This window comes from Silene latifolia, chromosome 3 (assembly GCF_048544455.1).
Source record: "Silene latifolia isolate original U9 population chromosome 3, ASM4854445v1, whole genome shotgun sequence".
Lineage (NCBI taxonomy): Eukaryota > Viridiplantae > Streptophyta > Magnoliopsida > Caryophyllales > Caryophyllaceae > Silene > Silene latifolia.
This window is the reverse complement of record NC_133528.1, coordinates 73207742-73234887: the sequence shown is the minus strand read 5'-3', so window position 1 is coordinate 73234887 and position 27146 is coordinate 73207742. Positions and strand designations below refer to the sequence as shown.

Sequence of the window (27146 nt, the reverse complement as noted above, 5' to 3'; positions counted from 1 at the left end):
ATTATTAATAATAATATGTCACACAAGAATTGCAACAAAAATTAAAATTAACAATACAAATTTGTAAACCACAAGCAAGACAAACTCTTCCTAAAACTAAGATCGTTATTAGATAAAAGCACTTCTGCACACCACCCTCTAAAATAGCCCAAAAAAAGTTTGAAAGAGATGAATCTTGTCCGATCGATCTCACAACTTGTAAGCAATAATCCAATATCCATTACAGCACCATATGACTACAGATAAGATCATTGATCTTCCACATAATTCTTGAACCTCTCAAAAAGAGGGATAAATCTCACACAAGATGAGGACAAAATTCACACAAAGGTGAGGACAAATCTCCAATAAAGGAGAGGCAAGAGTTATTTACATATAATTAATAGATATTTAGTAAGAAAACCGGAAAAATTGAGGCTTACCTCCACCAAAATTGGTAGACGGTAGCCCCTAATTGATGAACTTGAAGGTTAGAGTTAGGATTTTTAGAGAGAGATTCCAAAGGAAAGTATTCAAACAATAAATCATAGTTCACCAATTAGTAAAGTAGTTAATTTATTTTGTTGAAATTATTAAAGGGAGGGATATGTTATGGTTTCGCTAATTCCTTGGAGGTTCTCTTTGAACGACATAGGAGTGTAACCCTGAGAGCGGGGGATTCTTTCTTAATAGTATTAATCTGACAAGCTTATAAGCATTAACATGGACTCTTTCAAAAACTGTATTTTTACTTCATTTTTAAACAATTATGTTAACCAACTCGTACAACGCACGGAGTTAAATCTAGTATCGCAATGTACGTGAGAAAACAAACACCAAATTCTGGCTGACGTACATTCTGACCAAGCGACTTACAAGAATATTGGAACATTCTCAAAATTACAGCAATACACAGTTTCATAGTAGGGAACTCGAATAACAGGAGAACAAAAGTGTCACACATTGACAGATTGCAACCACATCTTAGCGAGCAGTTCATGGCCTTCCAGAAAGACAAGCAAGTATGTGTGTATCTGTGGATCTATCACAACTCCACCACTTGATTTACATTGCGCCAGAAGTTACGTCGTTTCCAGAAGACGGATCCCACCCTGGAGGTTTGATGTTTGGCCAATCTCCACGACATCCCAGCCTTATGTACAGACTCTTCTTACCTTCAAAGAACAAAGAGATAGTTAAGAATCTGTTTCCACCATTGTTGAATCTACATGTTAACATCAACGACTAGGAGTGGGAAGCTCTCCAAATGAGACTCCGTCCAGTAATTTAATTTCTTTAATGATAAGAGCTACCTACAGAGTATAATTTCGGTTCAAAAAAGGATTTAAAATTTTCAACAGGACACCGTGCAAACTTTTTTAGATCTGCCATTAATTAGCAGAGGGGTTTACAGTTTCAGCAATGCAAAATTTGCCACATATTTGAAAGCCGGCAGCTTTCTTACGGTCCTCAAGGTTATGTGCATACAGAACTACTCCTTCACTTTCTTAATGGGTTTAAATTTAAATGCAGACACAAAGCTACCTAACACCGTTACGGGAAGATGTGAGTGCATTCAGTAGAGGTGATGCAATATCAAGTTACATCAACTCTATTATCTCTTACAGGTCTTCGTATCATATGAGCTTATTTTCTACTCTGTAAAAAGATCCAGAATAATATTGAAGATCATACAATTTGCTTCGAACTTTAAGAATATTTGCCACAGTTTTCTAAAGCGTCTATTTATAACTCTCCTTATTTTCTAAAGGAGTAACTCTTCTTGTAATAAACGAGGTGCTTTGCACATGAAAAGGCCGTTGTAAACTGTAAAAGGCCTTATTCTATAGTGTTATTTCATAACAATAATCCATCCTATTGGTGGTCTGCAATAATCATTTTATCCTATCTATAATCTCAATTAAATCCAACCTAAGCACCATACCTACTAATAACGAACCAGCTGATATTTTTTTAAAGTTTATTTTTGAATATTTGATAGTTTTTCGACAACCAAGCTGATATATGTGATATTTATGTGTAATATTTTCAAGTGATGAATCAAGTACTTGGTTTATTTGATACACATAAACATAAAAAAATATCAGCTGGTTTGTTATTAGAAGGTATGGTGCTTAGGTTGGATTAATTGAGATTATTGATAGGATGGAGTGATTATTGCATACCACCAATATGATGGATTATTGTTATGAAATAACCCTATTCTATAAATTGTGTTTAAAAGGGACTAATCACATTTGTAACTTCCAATAATGCCAGACACAAAAATCAAGGTGGATAAATAAACTTGGACCTTGTGTGAGTCTCCCATCGATCCGTACCCATGAAACTTTGCAATGGTAATATAATGAAGAGCTAACTGTCCAATTCAAAAAATAATGATTTATTGGAAACCCAGAATGCAACTTATGATATACCTGGGAGCTTTTTATCTGACAGGATAAGCTGTTTTAAGGCACTCAGAGAAGCCTGGGCCACAACTTTGGCATGAGTGGGGTCCCAACCATGAAACTTAACGACCACATCCGCTTTCGAATAAGCTTGACTTCCATCATAAACTTGCTTTCTTGCTTCATCTTTGGCAGAATCCTCATCTGCGATCATATGGTAGCTCAAGTTATTATGTTTGGTTTTACGGGATATGCAATATAGTTATAGCTAGAAAAGTACTGGCTATTGAGAGGTCGGATTTTCAATCAGCAGACAAATAAAGAAGCAGCCCAATGTTGGACATCAAAGGATGCTTATATATCACATACTTGGGAACTTTGTCCATCTTATGATCAAGAAGTAGATCACAAATAACGCATTGCATGTTCTTCAGAACTTTAGTTTCAAAAGTGAGTAGTCTTTCATCCACTAATAACAACATTACCTCAATGCCTCAATGGATCCCGCGGGTAAGGAGGAGTCGGATGTTTTCATCCACTAAGATGATAAAAAATCATCCAGTAAAGACACCCATGCCCAAATCACAGTTACCTACTTGTTAAAAATTCTATTAATAGGGATATCAGGTACAGGTAAGATGCTTATATGAAACCGCTTCACAATCTTACATAAAAATTTGTATAAAAAGAGGGTAGATATGATTAAACAAATACAGATACTCTAATCTGTCTATTCTAGGCTACTGTAAGTAATGCTCCTGCCCTAGCAGCAAATCTAAGGTGCGTGATTTGATTTTATTGCTTCAGATAAAGTTGAGGGCATAAATATATTTAACGCGCAAATTGGTAGCTGGATATAAAGAAATGAGAGCAATTGTGTTATCTGAGTTGCTTGTTTCAGATAAAGTTGAGGGCATAAAAGTGATCAAACGTGCAAATGGGTACCTAATTATCATTAATATCTCTAAATATACGTAGAGTGTCCGTGGCTGTTTAATCAAAACAACTACTTTCATATGAATATCATTTTCAAAATTTGTGACTGTTGTATAATGTGTGATAGAATGAATATAGACTTGATCTCAGAATCCACCATCGCGGGCAGATTTTGGTTGTTGACGGCTGTCAATACTGCCTCAAAATACTGTCGCAGTAATCTTAAATACCTTAACACGGTCGTAATTCGGTGTCTGTGCACAATATTTGATAGTTGTATTGACTTGTATCATGAATGGAATTATGGAAGTACCTCTTGCCTCAGATTGTGATAGCCAGACAGTAAATCCTGCATATAAATGACGCCATTTCTCTGCCTTTCCAGCAGCTCCATGCTTGCCACCTAATGTTGCAACAACAGCTCGGACATGGCTGTAGCACCACACACATAAAAAGCCTGCTTCATACATTTATATATTCTTAAAATTTCACTCCTTCTGCTAGATATACCTACTTAGACTCTCTAGAACTGCCTCCTCTGCTGCTGCCAAAGAGTCTGATCCTTCAGTATCAAGCCCTGAAGTTATGAACAGGTTACATACGTAGTCAGGATCAGGAACACGTAAAACGGTAAGAGTAACTGACAAATTAAAGTTGAATGGCATTCTTTGTCTCCGGTCCCAATTCCCCCATCCGCCAATGCTAAGGAGACACAAACATCTTCAAATTATCGAATAGTAATATGTATAGCAACAGGTGAAGAGATGTGCAATGGAAAGTATCTCTAACCAACTGCATTTAGGGGCTAACCAACCATGTTCTGTACAACACTCCTAGTTGAGTAACTGAGTCTGAGTAAAATCACTGCTACTACAAGTGTTTTGTCTAGTGATTCATCATCTCAGGCCCTGATGGTTAATTGAGAAAATTGAAAGCTATAGATATTTTTAGTACACACAGACTTATGAAAGATCACTTATTTTTATCACACACTGACTTTTGAACATATAGGATAAATATACCTTATCCATTAGAAAATATAGGATAAATATACCTTATCCATTAAGTAATGTCAAATATATTGTAGTAGTGACCCAAATTCAATTACGGAGAAAATATAGGATAAATATACCTTATCCATTAGAAAGGTTGGTCATACAATAATTTAATGTAAGACGACAATTGTTTTCATATAAACATCGGATTGGGTATTCAAAATGAGAGAAGCGTCTATAAGAAGGCAATCTAAGGGGGGTAGAGAGATGAACCAATCTCTCAATTATGTCCTAGTCCCTAGTGAGTTTTCTGAGGTTATATGAACAATTGAACACACAAGTGACGAAATCTAGCTACATGCCCAAATTAGAAAAAAGATATCAGGGACACAGTTTCATGGAAGCCTGTTAATGCCAGGTAAATGTCTCATCCCACCTGCTATATATCCATAAGCAGGTATATATGAGTTTTATGACTACTAGTCTCACTATGAGTCTATGACACATTGCCATTGCCTTGGCTCCAGAAGTTGGCACATAAGTGACATAACAGGAACATAAGAGGGTTCCTATTTAGATTCATTATCACAAAATTTATTGAAACAAATCTTTTGTAAGTTTTTCTTCCATTTACCTAGATATGCCAACAGGAACAAGTCTAAGAGTCACTCCCTGAGAGTCGCTCCAGAAGATGATATAGGTAATACACATAACAGACATTCGTGTTACATGCACATCTTGAAGAGCATCAATGTCTCATGATTAACAAAATAAACACTTTTATGAATACCGTTGGAGCTTTTTACTAAGAAAGAACACTTAATATGAAGGAATATTCTGAACACCGAAGTCAGAACACACCAAAAAGAAAACAAAAAAAGAAAAACAAAAGAAAAAAACACCCTTCAATCCCTTTCCTGATTCCATTCCATTACCCTTTCCCGATCCAAACCCCCCAAAAGGAATATTCTGAATACAGAAGCCAGAACCCACGAAAAGGAAAAAGAAAAAAGACCCTCGAACAAAAGCATAACTAAAATAATTAATGCAAATAGAATATTTTCACGTACTTCAGACTACTTCCCGAAAAGAAATGTAAACTGTAAATCCTTTAAGTTGTTTAGGTAACAAATAGAAATAAGCAATCATCTTCTAATGGTACACAAACTTCATGAAACCAAGTCCTATGTTGAAAATCGTCACTACCTAATATGATGGATATCACTTGCAACAATTATGTACTTCTACACATACAATTCTCCAATAAACGCCAATAAAACATTTTAGAACGGAAAACTAGACCTACAATCTACAAATAGAGTCCAATCAACTTTCAATTTTGAAAGCTCATAGTGGGACTCAACAAAAAGATCAGTGAAAGCTGTTAAAGCTATCCCACCAGCAAATTCTATTGTAATAGCAACATACAAAAACTTACAAGATTCAATACTTTTCTTTCCAAATGTCTCCAACAAACCCTTTGTATCAAGCGGTGTGTAACTGCGGAAATCCAAAAGGAGAAAAAAAATGTAAAACATACAGTGAAAAAACAATAAAGTGAACAAAGAATGCAGGACATTCGTTTTTGCAGAAGTAGATCACAGACTCACATTACTAAATATTTTACACTCCAACGCAAGTTCAGGTTAACCATTGCCAAAAACATGAAAACTGAAGAAAAGAATATGTGAATGCTTTACACTCCAACGCAAGTTCAGACTTGAGACTACAGTACTAAATATTTTAGACCAGGACAAGCAAAGTTATCCAGAAAATGACAACATGAAAACTTGAACACCAGCTCTTGCGTGGTATTCACAATTTTGTTTAATCCGTAACTAACAATATAAGTGAACACCTAAAATGATACAAGCAAGTGAAGCAACATGTTTCCAGTTATATAAGAGCAATAAAATAAACAGTGTAGCCTTGATCAAGAGAAATATGATGCCTTGTATTTTTAAATATACAAAAAATGGAATCATACCCTAAACCGACTGCAAGCTCCTCGGCAACCTTCTGATTGATTTCAGATGATTCACCAACTAAATAGATTGCTGTTCCTTTCAAAAGCTGCAAGACACCGACACTAAGGGACTCCCAAGATTCGACAATATCAGGCCATTTCAAGTCTTGGTCTTGTTTCCTCAAGTTGATAACCAATTGATCATCATCCAAATACCTGCCAACATTAATGGAGGTCATGAGTCAGCCATAATAATTGCTCAAATTCCCTTTGAGCCCGAATTCAACGACATTGGCCTCTAGCAAGTCATATCGACTACATAGACTCAACAGTGGACATAATTCCTTCCATGACGTACCATATTGTTTCACCGGCCTTAATTCTTCCATAGAGCTGCTTGGTTTCCATCAATGTTTGGGATTGGTTTACTGTTACAGTCAAGGAGTTATCATCGACATCAACCCGTATATCCTTTGAGCTTTCAACACCCAAACCTCGTAGCAGTAACCTTAACTCGACATCAGCAGGGCCGTCAGTAAACTCGTATTGGGTAGTGTTAGACGGGGGAAGCATAGATACATTGTGACAGGAAACAAAGGTGGCGTTTCTTTTGGGATTGCGGACAGACAAACAAGGGAAACTAATTGGGCGGACCTGAGAATTAAGATGGATGGAATTTGTAGTTGGAATACATGCACAACAAGATGTAGACTTCATGCTCATCGTCGTCTTCCAACTCATTCCTCCAACCCTTAACCACCATGTTACCGCCATTATCTTTCTCCGACTTGCATACACTTGGATGTGCGGTTGCTACATAATGAATGAGACCATCCTCATATTTGGATATTTGGATAACATTTTCCTACCATTTGGCAAAAAGACCCGATCGATATCTCCTCAAATTAGACCCAGTGAACTAGTCAATCGGATCTAGTCAATTCGAGTATCATACATTTATAGGGGATGTTTGGTTGACTACTTTGGATTTAAATTGAATGGATTTGATCTATTTCATTGTTTGATTGGCGTGATTTGGAATGGAATTAGATAAGATTCTAACTCAACCCCAACTCCTAGGAATTTCCAACCACCCTTTTTCATTCCCCCTTTTACAAATTTATTATGGTGAACCAAACAACATTTACTAAGTATGTATTTAGATACTCATACCCTCATACTATGAAACTCCATTCTCTTTCATTCCGACTTGTTGAACAAAAACGATTCCTTAGAGGTTCGTTTTGGTTGGTCGGGACTCGAGCTCGGGCGGGTTTCTATGGTATTGTTTCAGATCATTCGAGTCGTATTATTTTTGGTTAGTTATTAAAGAGATACTCCCTCCAATTTACCATTTTCTTTCCTATTTCCTTAAACGGATTATTTAGGTTTGTTTTCCCTATTTCCTTTTTTGGGTTGATTTGTGTGGTCCAAATACAATAGCATTTTTTTGGGTAGTGTGTTCTGTGTGGTCCAAATTCAATTTCCTATTTCTTGTGCAAAAAGAAAATAGGAAAAAATGGTGAATTGGAGGGAGTATTTGGTTAATTAATTCGACTAAAAAAAGTGTTTTTTTTTTTGGAGAATTACATATTGATTTTTTATTCTGATTTTAGATAATACTCCGGGGAGCTTTGGTTCTTCAAAGAAAAATGGAATAGAATAACAAAAAAGAGTAAAGAGGCAAAGTGAATGGCATACCCATAACTTTATCCACAATTTATAGTTACAGTAAGAAATGGAATACTCCAACGAACAATGGTCTTCTTGTAGATACCCAGTATCTGTCGAATCTCCAACAAACACCCGATGATTATCGGACTACAACATGCTTAGGAATCGCAGCGTTTAATCGACAGTTTTGTATAACTATACATCGGAAAACTTAAAACGATTTCGAAAACAAAACATTTCAAAACCTTTTAAAAGTACCTGAAGTGTTTAATGCATGACGACGGGGTCGCAATGACACTAACTAGAGTTAAAACTGACACCGGGCCAAAAATCAACTCAAAAATTCAAATCCCGACTCCAACAATGAGTCAAACCGAGTCAAACACAAAAAACAAAACTTTTCAAAACTTTCATGTTAAGTATTCCCGGAATGCTTCATGGTCAAGTATAAATCATGTCATCCAAAACATAGGATAAAAGAAATCATGATTTCAATTGCATGATAGTGATAAGTCACCTCGAAGACCCGTGAAATGGCTCGCGGCTCTTTGAGTAGCCCATGCGGCCACGTCGCTCAAAACGCACACAACCACCCATTTCTCTATAAATACCCCTCAAATGCCACCATTTGAAGGTACGTGAGTGTCCGCCCCCTCATCTCTCCCTTAAAATTCTAGACTCGACTTCTTAAGTCACAAACCGACACGTGTTTTCGACCTACCAATCGAAAACACAAGCCTTACACATTGTTTGGTACCGTCATCGTGCATTAAATCACTTGACAGACCATCTCAACCAACTACACCATCACTAAACTTAAAACACTCTTTTACATTGCTAAAACGGTTTTCAAACCGAGTTTTCCGACCAAATAAGTTTATACACTTTCGTCGATTTCTCGTATCAAGCCTAGCATGTAAGTATGAGGGTGTAAAAATCCTCTTCTATCATGTTTTTCATCTGTTTTATGACTATAACATGTTAAAACATGCATAACATGATTCAAACATAGGTTAGATGAGCCAATACCAGATTTTGGCCGGAGACAGGGGCTGCTTGTATAGCAGGAGGGCTCGCACCTCATCCCCCTCTCAGGCCAAAAATTGATGCCTGTCGTTGTATGCACCAAAAATAATATTTAGTCCAAACTACTACTATAGCTAGTGGCAGTCAGGGTCGAACCACAGGGAGGCGATGCAATTAATAGTTGCCTAATTCTAGTCTAAGGTAACAAATGTGAGGGGGATTTGATTTGAGTTGGTTTATACTAATGGCAATAAAATTAAAAGTAAACTAAAGAAATGTATGAAATCAAGAATTAAAAGGGTACTAAGATGGTCGGTTCACTGTAGTTTCGGCGGCAGTATACTAGGTAGGTCTAAAACAAACACGTGAGACGGGAAAATAAGAAGTCCTCTCGGTCCATTCTTAACAAGTAACATCTTTCGATCTCGCTACAGGTCCCTAATATCACTAATACTAACTTTCGTCCTGAAAAGTGATTAAAAGGGCTAAATTAACTTATCTTTCGATCTCATTAATCTAGTCGTCTTAATTAGGTAGGCTATCTCCCTTCCCTATCTTTCGATCTTTATTGGGTCGGTCAATTCCTAAACATTCAACTAGTCGCGTGCACTCGATTCGTCAAATATAGCAATTAAATTAATTAAAACGAAAGTAAAACTCACGTGGCCAGTCGATCGACCAGGGAACCCAGTCGATCGGCCGTGGCGCGTTCTAGGTCATACTATTCTAATGCCGCCTACTTCTACAGATTCCCTACATCCTAGCACAAGGGGTTTAGCTACTCATGACTATTACGGAAACAACAATAAGATTAACAAGTAAAACTAACGAATTCATGATTATTTACTAAATAAACAACTAACATAAAACGATAATTTGGCTATGGGAATTCTAACTAGCAATTTCTATACTATGAACGAAAATAAAGCAGCGAATACTCAATAATAAAACAGAGAAATACCGATTGGAAGTAGGAAGGAAAGATCAAACCGAATGCAAAAGTAACTTTATTGATGGAAATTATTCTAAGCTAATGAACCCTAAAATTTGATGATGAAAAATGAATGATAAAACTGGATGAGCAGGTTACGTTATATAGAAATATCACGTAACTTTATTCTCAAAACCTAAAACACAATGGGCTTCCTAATCCTCGTTATATTAATTCACGTCAAAAGAACGGCTTGGTCGATCGACCATTGTGACCGGTCGATCGACTGGACTGTGCTGAACAGAAGCTTCTGTATGTCGTGCTCTGGTCGATCGACTATGGAGGTCAGTCGATCGACCACTGTAGCTGGTACTTGGCTTCTAATTCTTCATAAAATTGTCTTTCAGGCCTTGAAATGCGCACCAAGTTCATTCCTTGTGTAAATACTTCACGTCAAATACAATACAAGGTACTCGGGGACGGATTTAGCTCAATTTCTACTCATTTCCGCATAAATCTGCAATATTACATAAAAATACGAAAGTATACGAAATGGGGCAAATAGTAGCATAAACTACATAAATGAGCTCTGAAATGCGTGTAAAATGAGGTGTAAAACATCATATAAAAGACACGCATCAAACTTCCCCAAACCAAACCCTTGCTTGTCCCCAAGCAAAAACTAGACTCGATCCTAAAACCTAATGGAACGAGTCCAATCTCAGAGCGAAATGCAAACTGTAAAGCCTAAACCAGTTTAATGCAACAACTAACAATCAATTAGCAATATGAATCATGCAAAAGAGTTATGCAATCGTTAAAAACAGCTGAACCGTCAACTTTAGAGACTTTTCAAATTGGACTCTCACGGGTCGCTCAAATCACTCAAATACGCACAAGGTGAATATATGTAAAGATAGAAAGAATTCATTTTGTAGTGACACTCACCTAACTACGACCTATAAGAACATGCCTGCAATCTAATATGAAAATAATCTCTACAACCGTACATATGCATTCCAACCAAACAGATGACCATGACACATGCCGAGGTAAATATGGATATGTGAGGTATGGGTAAGAAGAGGCTAAGATAAATTTGGATAAAAACAGAGTTAAAAGCCAAGCTAGTAACTAAGGGAACCAAATTAATAACAACATCCAACTTCTTGCTCAAACTTTTAATCAAAACGGTGCTAATAGCAAGCACAAATCTCACAATCTCCATAATTAATCAATTCCCCATAAGATACAAATGAAACATGGGAGCAAAAATCGCCATTTAATAAAGACTTTGAATTATGCGATTTGATTTTCTTTCTCTTCTCGGGCATCAGTCGATCGACCAAGATGGCCAGTCGATCGACCGCCCTCTACAGTATAACACGCATTTTTTTTTTTTTTTTTTTTTTTTCGAATCATTCTTCTTCCTTTTTTTTTTCAAACCTTTTTCATTTTCCCAACATCATATCAAAGAGCATATGCAACCAAAAATGAAGTAACAATCCCAAGAACATAAACTACTAGCTTGACAAGGGCAGGCTAAATGTAGGATGTAGTAACGGGACAAAAAGGCTATTTTTGGCAGTGTGGAGCTTATGGAAAAAATGAATAAGGGAAACCTCTTCCACATGTGTCAACAAACCACAAACCAAATGCATACAGGTATTAAGCAGATTAAGTTCATATTTATGCATATTTATGTAACATGTCTCATAAGGAGTAACTACTCACATCCTAGATAAACTGGTCATGAATGACACCAGTTATAAGCTCTAAAACTCAGAAAATGATGTAGTTTGCCAAAAATCAAAGTCAAGTCTCAAGTCCAGCAAGATATTAACAAAAACTCGTAGACTATGCAAATGATTCTAATAATAACATGTCAATTAGCAAGGCTTAGGCATAAACAGCTGCAAATGCAATGTCATCATTGAAATACTATCGTTCCGACTCAACCTATATGCTAAAATAAACGTGCATTTTTTTTGAAATTTTTGAAATTTTTCAATTTTTTTTCAATTTTTATGTATATATATGGGAAATGAAATAAACAATACAAACAAAAATGTAAACGTGAATGCAAGCAAATGAAATGCGACGCAAAACCCTTCCCCAAACCAAATCGCACAATGTCCCCATTGTGCAAAATCATGTAATGAAATAAAAGGAAAACGGGAATTTGCGAAAATTAACTAAATAAGACATGAAATAAGGACTCGGAAACTCACAAGACTTTAAGCGCAGCAAAAGGAAACCTCCCCAAACCAGCGTGAGCTAGGAGGTTTCAGTAGCCAGCAGTGCTACCAATAAGTACCTGAAAAGACAGAAAATACCACGCGTAAATCCGAGAAAACAATTATTGAAACGCAACATTATGTGCAAAATAAAGAAACGGAAGAAAACAGAAATGAGTCGGAGAATAAAGTGGAGAAAAGACTCCCTAAATTCCACAAATCGACCAAACACAGCAGGGGAATGGTCGAAAACAGTCTGAAAGAAATAACATGGTCGATCGACCACATCACCCGATCGATCGACCGAGTGAACAGAAATGAAGCTCCCGAAAGTCGCAGCTCGATCGATCGACCATAAGAGTCGATCGATCGATCAAAAAACTCTTTGTAAGTTCTGATTTCTTCGAATTAGCTCAATAAATTGAGCCAACATGGTCTATAAACCTGCAAATACACATAATAACGCGCCCAAAATTGCGCAAAACCCAAAGTAACAGTCTAAAGTGTATAAAATCCTAAGCAAACTTATTAAAATGCGAAGTCTCGCGCACACAAAAGCAATAAAAAGTCTAAAAACAATAAAATGAATGGTTTTTGAAAAAGTCTTAATCAACTAATAGTTGATCAAGAATGGTCACGGAATGGCCCACTTGCTCGGCTTCTGGCTACAAGAAGTAGCCTCTACAGTGCTCATCTTCTCAGCTGCACTCTTCTCAACTCCAACATCCGCAAAACTCAACGGATCAACAGCCTCAACCTCTTCCCAAGCAACGACCTCTTCTGGCTCATCAAGGTCCAAGTCGAACTCCGTCACTTTGACTGGCTCCTCATCAGGCTCCTCATCTATGCCATAGCTAAAACATCCTAGACCGCCTCTTTGAACGATTGGCTCCTTCACAGCTGGAGCAACATGCGGCTCTTCCTTCCCCAAACCAGCTCCTACAATATCCAAAACAGAAGAATCTTCCTCCAATTTGCTCCCAATCTGGGGCGGAGGTGTTACAACAGGAATAGGCATAGAGGCAGGCATGTTAGAAAGCACAAAATAAGATTTCTTTTCAGAAACCGTATTACAAGTGACTGGCCACATGGGATCTTTCTTCTTAGCTGTCTGGGCAAAGACAATGGAATGCTTTCCTACTTTGAAGGTCAAAGTCCCTGAGGCAACATCTATAACTGCACCAGCAGTGTGCAGAAATGGTCTACCCAATATGATAGGAATGTGGGCATCCTCGGGCATATCTAGTACAACGAAGTCAACAGGGAAAAAGAACTTTCCTATTTGCACAGGAATGTCCTCTAAGACTCCTATAAGCTGGACCGCAGATCGATCAGCCATCTGTACTGTCGTGTTGGTAACTGCAAACCTAGTCAATTTCAACTTCCTAGCAAGACTCAAAGGCATGACACTAATACTGGCTCCTAGGTCACATAAGGCATTCTCAATAGAAAAGGTGCCAATACTACATGGGACTGAAAAGCTACCTGGGTCTTCTAGCTTATGAGGTGCAGTATGGGTCAGATAGGAACATAACTCCTCAGTTAGTGCGACAGATTCCACAGTTTCAAGTGACTTTTTCTTAGACAAAAGTTGCTTCATAAATTTCATGTAAGCAGACACTTGATTAACTAATTCGAGAAAAGGAACTTGTACGTTTAAGCTACGAATAACATTTTCAAATTTGTTGAATGATACCTGTTCCTTTGTCGGCACTAATCTCTCTGGATAAGGGGCTGAAAGAAGTAACTTAGCCCTCTCCTCTAAGTCTCTCATGCCGGCGTCGGTGGATTTAGGCTGAAAATCCACTACCTTCTCCTTGTTGTAGCTTGACCCTTCTTCAGACCGTCTCAAAAATGAACCATTAATCGTCATCGGGTCATACTTTGGAACCGGATCGACCCATCAAGATTTGGGTCTTGCCTCAATATTTTCGGAGTAGTCGTACCCCGAAACAAGTGGTCCCTCAAGTTATTTGGCATTGGAGGACGAAAAGACTCACCATCGCCAGCGTTGTCGGTCGATCGACCTTGCATGTCGATCGATCGATCGACTTCTACAGAACAGAGTCGTGTGTCACTTAGCGATCGTCGATCGATCGGGGTATGTCGATCGATCGACTGACATACCTGCTGATCGTCTTTTTCTTGCTATTATTCGTCACAGCCTTCTTCTTACTTGGTTCCGCCTCATCTTTTTCAGTGACATCCTCGACCATAGCGGGCCCGTCAAGGATAGACCCGCTCCTCAGAGTAATAGCATTTAGGGTCTCCTTTTGATCCGTCTGCGTCGGTAAATGTCCCGGAGCTCGAGTTGTACTCTTGCTAGCCAATTGAGCAATTTGGCTCTCCAACATTTTCATCCCGACCTCTCTAGCTTGAGACTCTTTCAGCAACAAATTTTTCAACTCGGCAAATTCGGAACCTTGGGACTGCTGCTACTGCTGTGGAGGTGGAGGCTTTTGATATGGCTGCTGCTGCTTATGAGGGGGCACATAATTCTGCTGCTGCTGCTGCTGCTGTGGAGGTGGAGTCGGATTTAGGACATTTTGGCTACTCCACCTCAAATTCGGATGGACATTCAGCTCAAAATAAGTGTTTGTCTGCCTATAATGTTGAAAAGCAGCACAAGACTCATAGGGAATGCTTTGCAGCTTGTCCGAAACATGTCCTTCTCCTCCACATCTCTTGCAGACGAAAGGACCGTCTGAAACAGCATTCACATGATAGATCCCTCCTTTTGAAGCTCCTCCCAACTCGTACTTATCAAATCTCGCCGTAAGAGCCTCTAATGCAGCTACCGAGGGGGTTTCAGCACTTCTCCTTTGATTTCCCCTGGAATTTCCATACTCAGCTTTATGGGTGGCTAAATCATCAATAATTTTCCACCCCTTAGTTTCTCCCACATTCTCCTGGAATCTGCCATTAGCTGCCGCATCCAGGATAGCCCTCTGATCGTCATAGAGTCCATTATAAAATTGATTGCATAGACTCCATTTTTCGAACCCATGGTGCGGAATAGTTCGCACCAGCTTCTTGGAACGGACCCACGCCTCATGAAAATTCTCATCAGGACCCTGTTTAAAGCTCGTGATCTGAGCTCTAATGGCATTGGTCTTCGAGGCAGAGAAATACTTCTTATAGAACACTATGGCCAGAGAATTCCAGTCCGTTATCCCATGAGCAGCTCGATCCAGGTCTCGGTACCACTCCCTTGCAGCATCACGAAGAGAGAATATGAACATAGTCTCCTTCACCTGGTCCTGGGTCACACCGGTTGGTGGGGGTATGGAACAGCAATAATCAATGAATGTCTCCATATGTTTGGCTGCATCTTCATTTGCAGCTCCCCCGAATTGGTTTCTCTCAACCAAGTTGATATAGGACGGCTTTGGCTCGAATTTTCTATCCGTCCCTGGTAATGTGAATCCCTTATAGAGATTCTCAGCTGTCGGCTCAGAGTGACTGGCTATACTTGCTTCTTCAGCCATGTCCGGAGATGTGACGGTCTCAGCTGAGGAAGTAGAAATAGGTGACGAAGGTGGATCCTCCTGAAACAGCTCGTTCTTGTAAAAACTAGAGTGAGAACCAGGCTCTTCCTCTGACTGTTGTTCTTGAAATAATCTCCTCTTCACGCGCAAAGTCCTCTCAAGCTCGAGATCAAGGGGAAGTAATTCGCCTTGTTGAGACCTGCGCATAAGATGAAACTACAAGAAGAATATGAGAATAGTTTAAGGAACATATGTCCCTTAAACTGAGAGAAAGACTAAAATAAAAACAACTAAAAATTTTAAACAATTGCCTCCCCGGCAACGGCGCCAAAATTTGATGCTTGTCGTTGTATGCACCAAAAATAATATTTATAGTCCAAATTACTACTATAGCTAGTGGCAGTCAGGGTCGAACCACAGGGAGGCGATGCAATTAATAGTTGCCTAATTCTAGTCTAAGGTAACAAATGTGAGGGGGATTTGATTTGAGTTGGTTTATACTAATGGCAATAAAATTAAAAGTAAACTAAAGAAATGTATGAAATCAAGAATTAAAAGGGTACTAAGATGGTCGGTTCACTGTAGTTTCGGCGGCAGTATACTAGGTAGGTCTAAAACAAACACGTGAGACGGGAAAATAAGAAGTCCTCTCGGTCCATTCTTAACAAGTAGCATCTTTCGATCTCGCTACAGGTCCCTAATATCACTAATACTAACTTTCGTCCTGAAGAGTGATTAAAAGGGCTAAATTAACTTATCTTTCAATCTCATTAATCTAGTCGTCTTAATTAGGCAGGCTATCTCCCTTCCCTATCTTTCGATCTTTATTGGGTCGGTCAATTCCTAAACATTCAACTAGTCGCGTGCACTCGATTCGTCAAATATAGCAATTAAATTAATTAAAACGAAAGTAAAACTCATGTGGCCAGTCGATCGACCAGGGAACCCAGTCGATCGACCGTGGCGCGTTCTAGGTCATACTATTCTAATGCCGCCTACTTCTACAGATTCCCTACATCCTAGCACAAGGGGTTTAGCTACTCATGACTATTATGGAAACAACAATAAGATTAACAAGTAAAACTAACGAATTCATGATTAAATTTACTAAATAAACAACTAACATAAAACGATAATTTGGCTATGGGAATTCTAACTAGCAATTTCTATACTATGAACGAAAATAAAGCAGCGAATACTCAATAATAAAACAGAGAAATACCGATTGGAAGTAGGAAGGAAAGATCAAACCGAATGCAAAAGTAACTTTATTGATGGAAATTATTCTAAGCTAATGAACCCTAAAATTTGATGATGAAAACTGAATGATAAAACTGGATGAGCAGGTTACGTTATATAGAAATATCACGTAACTTTATTCTCAAAACCTAAAACACAATGGGCTTCCTAATCCTCGTTCTATTAATTCACGTCAAAATAACGGCTTGGTCGATCGACCACTGTGACCGGTCGATCGATCGATCGTGTCTTTGAATGTAAGCTTCAGATGTGGAACTCCGTCGATCGACTATGGAGGTCAGTCGATCGACCACTGTAGCTGGTACTTGGCTTCTAATTCTTCATAAAATTGTCTTTCAGGCCTCAAAATGCGCACCAAGTTCATTCCTTGTGTAAATACTTCACGTCAAATGCAATACAAGTGATACCCGTCGTTGTGAGTACCAAAGATAAAATTTATAATCTCCTATTAAGACTAACCTAGGCTAGTGGTAACAGGGTCGAACCACAAGGAGGCAGTTGTAAACTTTAGTTGATTTATGTTCAATCTGAGGTAACTATTGTGGGGGTTGAATTGAATTGGTCTACAGCTAAAAGTGAACAAAGATAATAAACTAAATAAACGATTTAAACAGATAAAAGAAGGGTACTAGGATGGTCGGGTCATTATAGCTTCTAAAGGCAAAGAAACTAAGTCGGTCTGAATCAAACACAGGTAAGGCGGGAAATAAAGAGGTCCTCTCGGTCCACTCTTAACAAATAGCATCTTTCGATCTCGCTATAGGTCCCTAATGTCACTAATACTAACTTTCGTCCTGAAAAGTGACTAACGGTCTAAACTATACCTATCTTTCGATCTTAGCACAGTTTAGTCGATTTAATTGATGGTCAAGTAACTTTCCCTATCTTTCGATCTAATGGGTCGGTCACAAAATAGGTATCTAACTGGTCGCATGCATTCAACTCGTTAAATACAAGATTAAATTCAATTAAAACGAAGGAAACCCTACGAGGTCAGTCGATCGACCGACAATGTCAGTCGATCGACCAACACGCGAGACAGTTCGTGTCTAATCTAATGCCGCCTATACCATAAATCGCCTATATCCTAGCACTAAAGAATTAGCTACTCATGCTAAAGGTAAAAACAACAATAAAACTAATAATGATTACTGAATTCATGCTTAAAGTAGATAACAAATAGCGATAATACGATAATCGGCTATAGGGGTACTAACTAGCAAATCTATACTAATAACGAAAGTAAAACAATAAACGGAAATTAGGGCAGGCGGAATACCGAGGTTTCAGAGGGAAGATTAAGAACAAGAACAGAAATCCAATGCTAAAAACGATGTTCCGAACCCTAATTACTCGAATGAACCAAACTGAAAATTACTGTATGAAATTGTGATAAAAACTTGGATCTAAAACTGAGATAAAAACTTGATACGAAACTGACTGTTTTTATGTTACGTTATATAGCAAATAACGTAACATCTTATTTCCTAAACCTAGCATCATGGGCTTGCGCTTTCTCGGTCTTCTAATTCTCGCCTGGAATAGAAATCGTCGATCGATCGATAAGGTGGTCGATCGATCGCTCCTCCTCAAAGAAACATGTAGCTTCGAACCCGAACATTGGTCGATCGACTGAGGATTATGGTCGATCGACTAATGGAGCTGCTACTTGACTTCTTTTAACTCGTGGACTTGTCTTTTGGGCCTTGGATTGCGCACCAAGCTCGTTCCTTAAGCAATTCCTTTACGTCATTTGCAATGCAGATTACTCGGGGACGGATTTAGCTTGATTTCCCGTTGAATTCTCCACATTTCTGCAATAATGTACAAAATACGGAAGTAGACGGAAATAGGGAGAAATGTAGCATAAACTACAAGAATGAGCTCTGAAATGCGTGTAAAATGGGATGTAAAACATCATATAAAAGACACGCATCAACAAGGTACTCGGGGACGGATTTAGGTCAATTTCTACTCATTTCCGCATAAATCTGCAATATTATATAAAAATACGAAAGTAGACGAAATGGGGCAAATAGTAGCATAAACTACATAAATGAGCTCTGAAATGCGTGTAAAATGAGGTGTAAAACATCATATAAAAGACACGCATCAAACTTCCCCAAACCAAACCCTTGCTTGTCCCCAAGCAAGAACTAGACTCGATCTAATGACCTAATGGAACGAGTTCAATCTCAGAGCGAAATGCAAACTGTTAAACCTAAACCAATTTAATGCAAAACCAACAATCAATTAGTAATGCGAATCATGCAAACGAATTATAAAGTCGTTAAAGATTGCTGAACCGTCAACTGTAGAGACTTATCAAATTGGACTCTCACGGGTCGCTCAAATCACTCAAATAAGCACAGGTGAATAATTTATAAGATAGAAAGAAGTAATTTTGTAGTGACTCTCACCTAACTACGACCTATGAAAACATGCCAGCAATAAAATATGAAAATGACCTCTACGACCGTACATACGCATTCCAACCAAACAGATGACCAATGACACATGCCGAGGTATATATGGGATATGTGAGGTATGGGTAAGAAGAGGCAAAACATTTTATGGTAAAGTGGAGGTACAGGTGATCAAGCTAGTACCAAAACGAAACCAAGTGGCAACATCCAGCTTCTTGCTCATAAACAAGCGAAACGGTGCTATAGCAAGCACAAAACTCACAATCTCCAAACTATCAAATCAATAAACTCCCCATAGGATATAAATGAAACATGGGAGCAAAAATCGCCAAAAGATAAGGATTAAATTATGCGAATTGATCTCTTTTCTCGAATCTCGATCGATCGACCATATGTGGCGATCGATCGACCTATTTGAACAAAGATGAAACCTCTTTTTTTCATTTCTTTTCCGAATCATTTTTTTCATTTTCATTTTTTTTCTTTTGTTTCTTTCTTTCCTTTTTTCATTTCATTTCCCAACCATCGTCTCAACAGAGCATATGCCACCAAAAATGAGTAACAATCCCGAAAACACAGACTACTAGCTTGACAAGGGACAGCTAAATGTAGGATGTAGTAATGGGACAAAAAGGGGTATTTTTGGCAGTGTGAAGCTTATGGGTAAAATGAGAAAAGAAAACCTCTACCACATGTGTCAACAAACCCCAGACCGAATGCATACAGGTATTAAGTAGATCAAATTCATATTCATGCAAATTAAGGAAAACATGTCTCATAAGGAGTACTACTCACATTCCTAAATAAACCGGTCAAGAATGTCACCAGTTATAGGCTCTAGTTCTCGGAAAGTATAAGTAGTTTGCCAATTATTAAAGTCAAGTCTCAAGTCCAAAGAAGATAATTAACGAAAACTCGTAGATATGCATTTACGATTCTACTAATAACATGTTAATCTAGCAAGGCTCAAAGTAAACAGCGCGAATGCAAAATCATCATAGAAATACTACCGTTCCGACTCGACCTATATGCTAAAAATAAACGTGCATTTTATGGAATTTTTTTGAATTTTTTCAATTTTTTTTTTGAATTTTTGGTGAATATGAAGAAAAATGAAATAAACAATGCAAACCAAAATGTAAATGTGAATGCAAGCAAATGATATGCGACGCAAAACCCTTCCCCAAACCAAATCGCACAATGTCCCCATTGTGCAAAATCATATAGTGAAGAAAAGAGAAATGGGAATTTGCGAGAAAATAAATAAGCAAGACACAAAGGAAAGATATGGAACTCACAAGACTTTAAGCGCAAAGAGGAAACCTCCCAAACCAGCGTGAGCTAGGAGGTTTCAAAGAGCCAACAAAGGGTCGATCGACCACCGAGATCGATCGATCGACCAGTGGGCGTGAACAAAGAGCTCCCGTAAACTCCGCAAATCGGTCGATCGACCATAAAGACCACGATCGATCGAAAACACTCGCGCAACCTCCAATTTCTTCGTATTAGCTCAATAATTTGAGCTAACAAGCTCTAAATACCTGCAAGTACACAATAAAACGCGCCAAAATTGCGCAAAAACCCGAATAAAGCCTAAAGTACTTAAAAATCCTGAGCAATTAAAATAAAAGCGAAGTTTTCGCACACACAAAAGGCAATAAAATTGTCTTAACAAAGCAAATAAAGAGAAGTTTATAACGAGATCGATCAACTAATAGTTGATCAAGAAGGACCACGGTATGACCCACTTCGTCGGCTTCTGGCTACTAGAGGTAGCCTCAATGGTGCTCATCTCATCAGCTGCACCCTTCTTAGCTTCAACAGTCGGAGAGCTCAATGGATCAACTTCGTCATCCCCCCAATCAAAGGCTTCCTTGGGTTCAACGGAATCCAAGTCAGACCGTCTCACCTTGGTTGGCTCATCTTCCACTTCCTCATCGGTCCCATAGCTTAGGCATCCAAGACCTCCTCTTTGAATGATAGGCTTTGTCGTGGCTGGAGTGACCTGCAGCTCATCCTTCCCTAAACCAGCTCCTGCATTATCTAAAACAACAGATTCTTCCTCCATTTTGCTCCCAATCTGGGGCGGAGGGGTTAACACAGCAGTAGTAATAGGGACAGGCAATTCGGGAAGCACAAAGTACGATTTCTTTTCAGAAACCGTATTACATGTAACAGGCCACATGGGGTCCTTCTTTTTAGCAGGTTGGGCAAAAATAATAGAATGTTTCCCAACTTTGAAGGTCAAAGTTCCAGAGCCTACGTCAATAACTGCACCAGCAGTGTGCAGAAACGGCCTTCCTAAGATGATCGGTATATGGGCATCCTCAGGCATGTCAAGGACAACAAAGTCAACAGGGAAGAAAAACTTCCCTATTTGGACGGGTATGTCCTCTAGGACTCCTATAGGCTCGACCGCAGATCGGTCAGCCATCTGAACTGTCATGTCTGTGATAGCAAACCGGGTCAACTTAAGCCTCCTAGCTAAACTCAAGGGCATGACGCTTATGCTAGCCCCTAGATCACACAATGCCTTCTCAATTGAGAAGGTACCTATTTTGCAAGGAACAGAAAAGCTACCCGGTCCTCTAACTTATGGGGCGCGCAGTGAGACAGATAGGAGCAAGACTCCTTGGTGAGTGCGACGATGTGCACTATTTCAAGTGACCGCTTTTTGGACAACATTTGTTTCATAAATTTAGTATAAGCGGGCACTTGGTTAACTAACTCAAGGAAGGGTACCGAACATTCGGACTACGGATAACTTTCTCAAACTTACTGAAAGATACCTGTTCCTTGGTCGGCACGAGTCTCTCTGGATATGGGGCTGTGAGGAGTACCTTAGCCCTCTCCTCCAATTCACGCGCGCCGGCGTCCTTGGACTTAGGCTGGAAGTCCGTCACCTTCTCTTTGTTGAAGCTAGACCCTCCTCAGATCGTCTCAAATGAGAACCATTAACCGTCATTGGGTCAAACTTCGGGGCCGGGACTGACCCATCAGCACTCGGGTCTGGTCCTAACATCTTCGGGACCGTGGTACCCCGAAACAAGTGGTCTCGTAGGTTATTTGGCATCAAAGGACGAAACTCCTCAGCATCAGCAGCGATCTCAGTCGATCGACCACTCATCTCAGTCGATCGACTGAGATGTACAGTTCCAGAAGCTCCTGTAACCCGTGCTTCAGTCGATCGACTAGGTATATCAGTCGATCGACTGAAGTACCTGGCAGACGTCTTTTTCTTTGATTTGTTCGTTGAAGCTTTCTCTTGACTTGTTTCCGGCTCATCTTTTCCAACAGCGTCCTCAACCATGGCAGGACCATCAAGGGTGGACCCGCTCCTCAAGGTGATGGCATTTAGGGTCTCCTTTTGTTCAGGTTGAGTGGGTAAGTGTCCGGGAGCTCGAGTGTTATTTTTGCTAGCCAATTGAGCAATTTGGCTCTCTAGTAACTTCATCCCGGCCTCTCTTGCTTGGGACTCCTTTAGCAACAGGTTCTTAAGCTCAGAAAAATCAGAATTCTGCGATTGTTGCTGCTGCGGCACATAAGGAGGTTTTTGATATTGCTGTTGCTTTTGATGAGGTGGTATATAAGGTTGTTGCTGCGGTGGAGCTTGAGTTGGGTTAAGGACATTTTGGCTCCTCCAACTCAAGTTCGGGTGGGTTGGCTCATAGTAGGTGTTGGTCTGCCTATAGTGTTGAAAGGCAGCACATGACTCGAAGGGACTAGGGCAGTTTTTCGAGACATGGCCCTCACCTCCACACCTTTCACAGACGAAAGGATCGTCTGACACAGCATTAACTTGGTACATCCCACCTTTAGAAGCTCCTCCTAGCTCATACTTGTCAAATCTCGCAGTGAGAGCCTCAAGTGCAAAGAACAGAGGAAGATTCAAAGCAGCTCTCCTCTGGTTCCCTCTAGAATTCCCATACTCGGCCTTGTGGGTAGCTAGATCGTCAATGATCTTCCACCCCTTGGTTGCTCCCAAATTTTCAGCGAATCTTCCATTGGTCTGCAAAGATCCAAAATGGCCCTCGAGTGTCGTACAACCCATTGTAGAAATGGTTGCACAAACTCCACTTTTCGAACCCATGGTGCGGTATGGTTCGCACCAACTTCTTGAATTGGACCCATGCCTCGTGGAAATTCTCATCTGGCCCTTGTTTAAAGCCCGTGATTTGAGCTCTAATCGCAATCGTCCTTGAAGCAGAAAAGTACTTCTTGTAGAATGCCAGTGCCAATGTATTCCAATCGGTGATCCCTTGGGACAGCTCGGTCCGGATCTCTATACCACTCCCTTGCAAAGATCACGAAGGGAGAAGATGAACATGGTCTCCTTGATTTGATCCTGGGTCACGCTAGCTGGTGGGGGTATGGAACAACAGTTGTCAATAAAGGTCTCCATGTGCTTGGCTGCATCTTCATTTGCAGCTCCCCCGAACTGATTTCTCTCGACCATAGTAATGTAGGCAGGCTTTGGTTCGAACTTCCTGGCATCTCCCGGTAGTTCGAACCCCTTGTATAAATTATCGGCTGTCGGCTCAGAATAACTAGCTATACTTGCCTCCTCGGCCATGACTGGAATTTCCGGAGAAGTAACTGTCTCGGCTGAAGAAGTGGAAACGGGCGAAGATGGTGGATTATCTTCGAACAGTTCGTTCTCGTAGTAGCTTGACAGAGTACTCAGCTCTTCCTCTGTCGGTAATACTCTTTGTGTTCGCCTCAACTCGCGCAAGGATCTTTCAAGCTCAGGGTTCAACGGTACTAATTCTCCACCCTGTGACCTGCGCATAAAAAGAAACTACAAAAAGGATATAAGAAAAGTTTAAGGAACAGATGTCCCTTAAACTAAGAAAGACTAAAAATAAAAACAACTAAAATCAGGACTATTGCCTCCCCGGCAACGGCGCCAAAATTTGATACCCGTCGTTGTGAGTACCAAAGATAAAATTTATAATCTCCTATTAAGACTAACCTAGGCTAGTGGTAACAGGGTCGAACCACAAGGAGGCAGTTGTAAACTTTAGTTGATTTATGTTCAGTCTGAGGTAACTATTGTGGGGGTTGAATTGAATTGGTCTACAGCTAAAAGTGAACAAAGATAATAAACTAAATAAACGATTTAAACAGATAAAAGAAGGGTACTAGGATGGTCGGGTCATTATAGCTTCGGCGGCAGCAAACTAAGTCGGTCTGAATCAAACACAGGTAAGGCGGGAAATAAAGAGGTCCTCTCGGTCCACTCTTAACAAATAGCATCTTTCGATCTCGCTATAGGTCCCTAATGTCACTAATACTAACTTTCGTCCTGAAAAGTGACTAACGGTCTAAACTATACCTATCTTTCGATCTTAGCACAGTTTAGTCGATTTAATTGATGGTCAAGTAACTTTCCCTATCTTTCGATCTAATGGGTCGGTCACAAAATAGGTATCTAACTGGTCGCATGCATTCAACTCGTTAAATACAAGATTAAATTCAATTAAAACGAAGGAAACCCTACGAGGTCAGTCGATCGACCGACAATGTCAAGTCGATCGACCAACACGCGAGACAGTCCGTGTCTAATCTAATGCCGCCTATACCATAAATCGCCTACATCCTAGCACTAAAGAATTAGCTACTCATGCTAAAGGTAAAAACAACAATAAAACTAATAATGATTACTGAATTCATGCTTAAAGTAGATAACAAATAGCGATAATACGATAATTGGCTATAGGGGTACTAACTAGCAAATCTATACTAATAACGAAAGTAAAACAATAAACGGAAATTAGGGCAGAAGGAATACCGAGGTTTCAGAGGGAAGATTAAGAACAAGAACAGAGAAATCCAATGCTAAAAACGATGTTCCGAACCCTAATTACTCGAATGAACCAAACTGAAAATTACTGTATGAAATTGTGATAAAAACTTGGATCTAAAACTGAGATAAAAACTTGATACGAAACTGACTGTTTTTATGTTACGTTATATAGCAAATAACGTAACATCTTATTTCCTAAACCTAGCATCATGGGCTTGCGCTTTCTCGGTCTTCTAATTCTCGTCTGGAATAGAAATCTGGTCGATCGACTGATAAGGCTGGTCGATCGATCGCTCCTCAAAGAAACAAAGAGCTTCGAACCCGAACATTGGTCGATCGATCGAGGATTATGGTCGATCGACTAATGGAGCTGCTACTTGACTTCTTTTAACTCGTGGACTTGTCTTTTGGGCCTTGGATTGCGCACCAAGCTCGTTCCTTAAGCAATTCCTTTACGTCATTTGCAATGCAGATTACTCGGGGACGGATTTAGCTTGATTACCCGTTGAATTCTCCACATTTCTGCAATAATGTACAAAATACGGAAGTAGACGGAAATAGGGAGAAATGTAGCATAAACTACAAGAATGAGCTCTGAAATGCGTGTAAAATGGGATGTAAAACATCATATAAAAGACACGCATCAACATGGTACTCGGGGACGGATTTAGGTCAATTTCTACTCATTTCCGCATAAATCTGCAATATTATATAAAAATACGAAAGTAGACGAAATGGGGCAAATAGTAGCATAAACTACATAAATGAGCTCTGAAATGCGTGTAAAATGAGGTGTAAAACATCATATAAAAGACACGCATCAATAAACTTTTAACTATAAAATATTTTTCGCCCTTGGTTCCTAATACCATGACGGTTTAATCCGTGTTTCGGTGATAATATTTGGTTAATTATATTTTAAAAGGTATTTTAAAACCTTTTATTCCATTTCTTTACATTTTCAAAACAAACATATTAGTCATAAATACAAAGTCATCCTTGGTTTCACATACTATGTCGATTTTAAACCCGAGTACGATGATAAACATTGACTAATCACAAACAAATGAACTTAAAACAATTAGTTCATAATCATTTTCAAAACTATTCATGTCAAGCTTGCAAAACCGAACCCGACATCGAATATTATCAATACAATTACGATTATTCAAGTCTCGTTCCCCACATTAACACAAAAGCGGTCTAAACGACCTTTTCAAACACCCTCTTTTTAAACCATTTTTACAAACATTTTAATAGTGAGAAGACGTCCCTTAGACAGTCTGCTGACCCGCGCCTAAACAGGCTAACCATTTTTCAATTTTCAAACCAGGACAGGCCTGTTTGCATCGCCTAACGGCTGGCGCCTACATAGGCTGCCTAATGCAGACCCTATTTTCTTCCAGCACTTGTCTAGGATGATCCCGAATCGGTTAACCCGAATATAGGACGGATCAGATGACAAATCTGCGTTTTTACATTGTATTTGCAAAACGCCTTACTAAGACAAATGGATCACGTTATGCACCATAAACCTAACTCGGTAAATGAATGTTTAATTTCCGTCTTGCATGCAAATCAACATTAAATCCAACTTGACATCAATTACTTGATACTTGGATTAAACAACCGACATAGAAAGCTCAAATGTTAGGTTCAAACTTGTGGATGCGCATTCATGCATTTACCCGTTTTATCAACTTTTGCATTTAACCAACCAAGATCGATCAGAGAGAGCCGCTACATGGGATTGGGTGTCCGATTAAAGGGCTTCCCAATACGTACCTTCACTTCTTACTCAGAAACTTTGGATAGTGGACGACCTTATCCAGGGCTTACGAGAGTCATTCTAGAGATAGGATGCTAAAGAGGGACGATTCCTTATCTTTAGTACCTATGTCAAACACCGTTTTTTGCCTTGGTTGACCTAGGTATAAAGTGGATTCAAACGGATTCCAAGCATCCCACAAATGCTTGGTGGCGACTCCGAACATCTCTTGCATCATTTCGA

At 39.4% G+C, this 27146-nt stretch overlaps 1 protein-coding gene across 2 annotated transcripts; it reads right to left on the bottom strand.

Annotated features, from left to right (window-relative positions):
• Positions 1–770: 770 nt before the first annotated feature.
• Positions 771–7162, bottom strand: LOC141647725 (putative inactive shikimate kinase like 2, chloroplastic). 2 transcript variants are annotated; one of them, XM_074456021.1, is made up of 7 exons: positions 6646–7162; positions 6309–6503; positions 5760–5821; positions 3837–3903; positions 3640–3758; positions 2418–2594; positions 771–1154 (listed from the first exon to the last, which is right to left on the bottom strand). In XM_074456021.1, the coding sequence occupies exons 1-7, from the start codon at positions 7059–7061 to the stop codon at positions 1045–1047; spliced, it is 1146 nt and encodes a 381-aa protein (XP_074312122.1). In that variant the 5' UTR covers positions 7062–7162; the 3' UTR covers positions 771–1044. The 2 variants fall into 2 exon arrangements, with proteins under 2 accessions (XP_074312122.1, XP_074312121.1); XM_074456020.1 differs by having other exon boundaries at positions 3640–3783; positions 3841–3903.
• Between the last annotated feature and the right edge of the window lie 19984 nt (positions 7163–27146).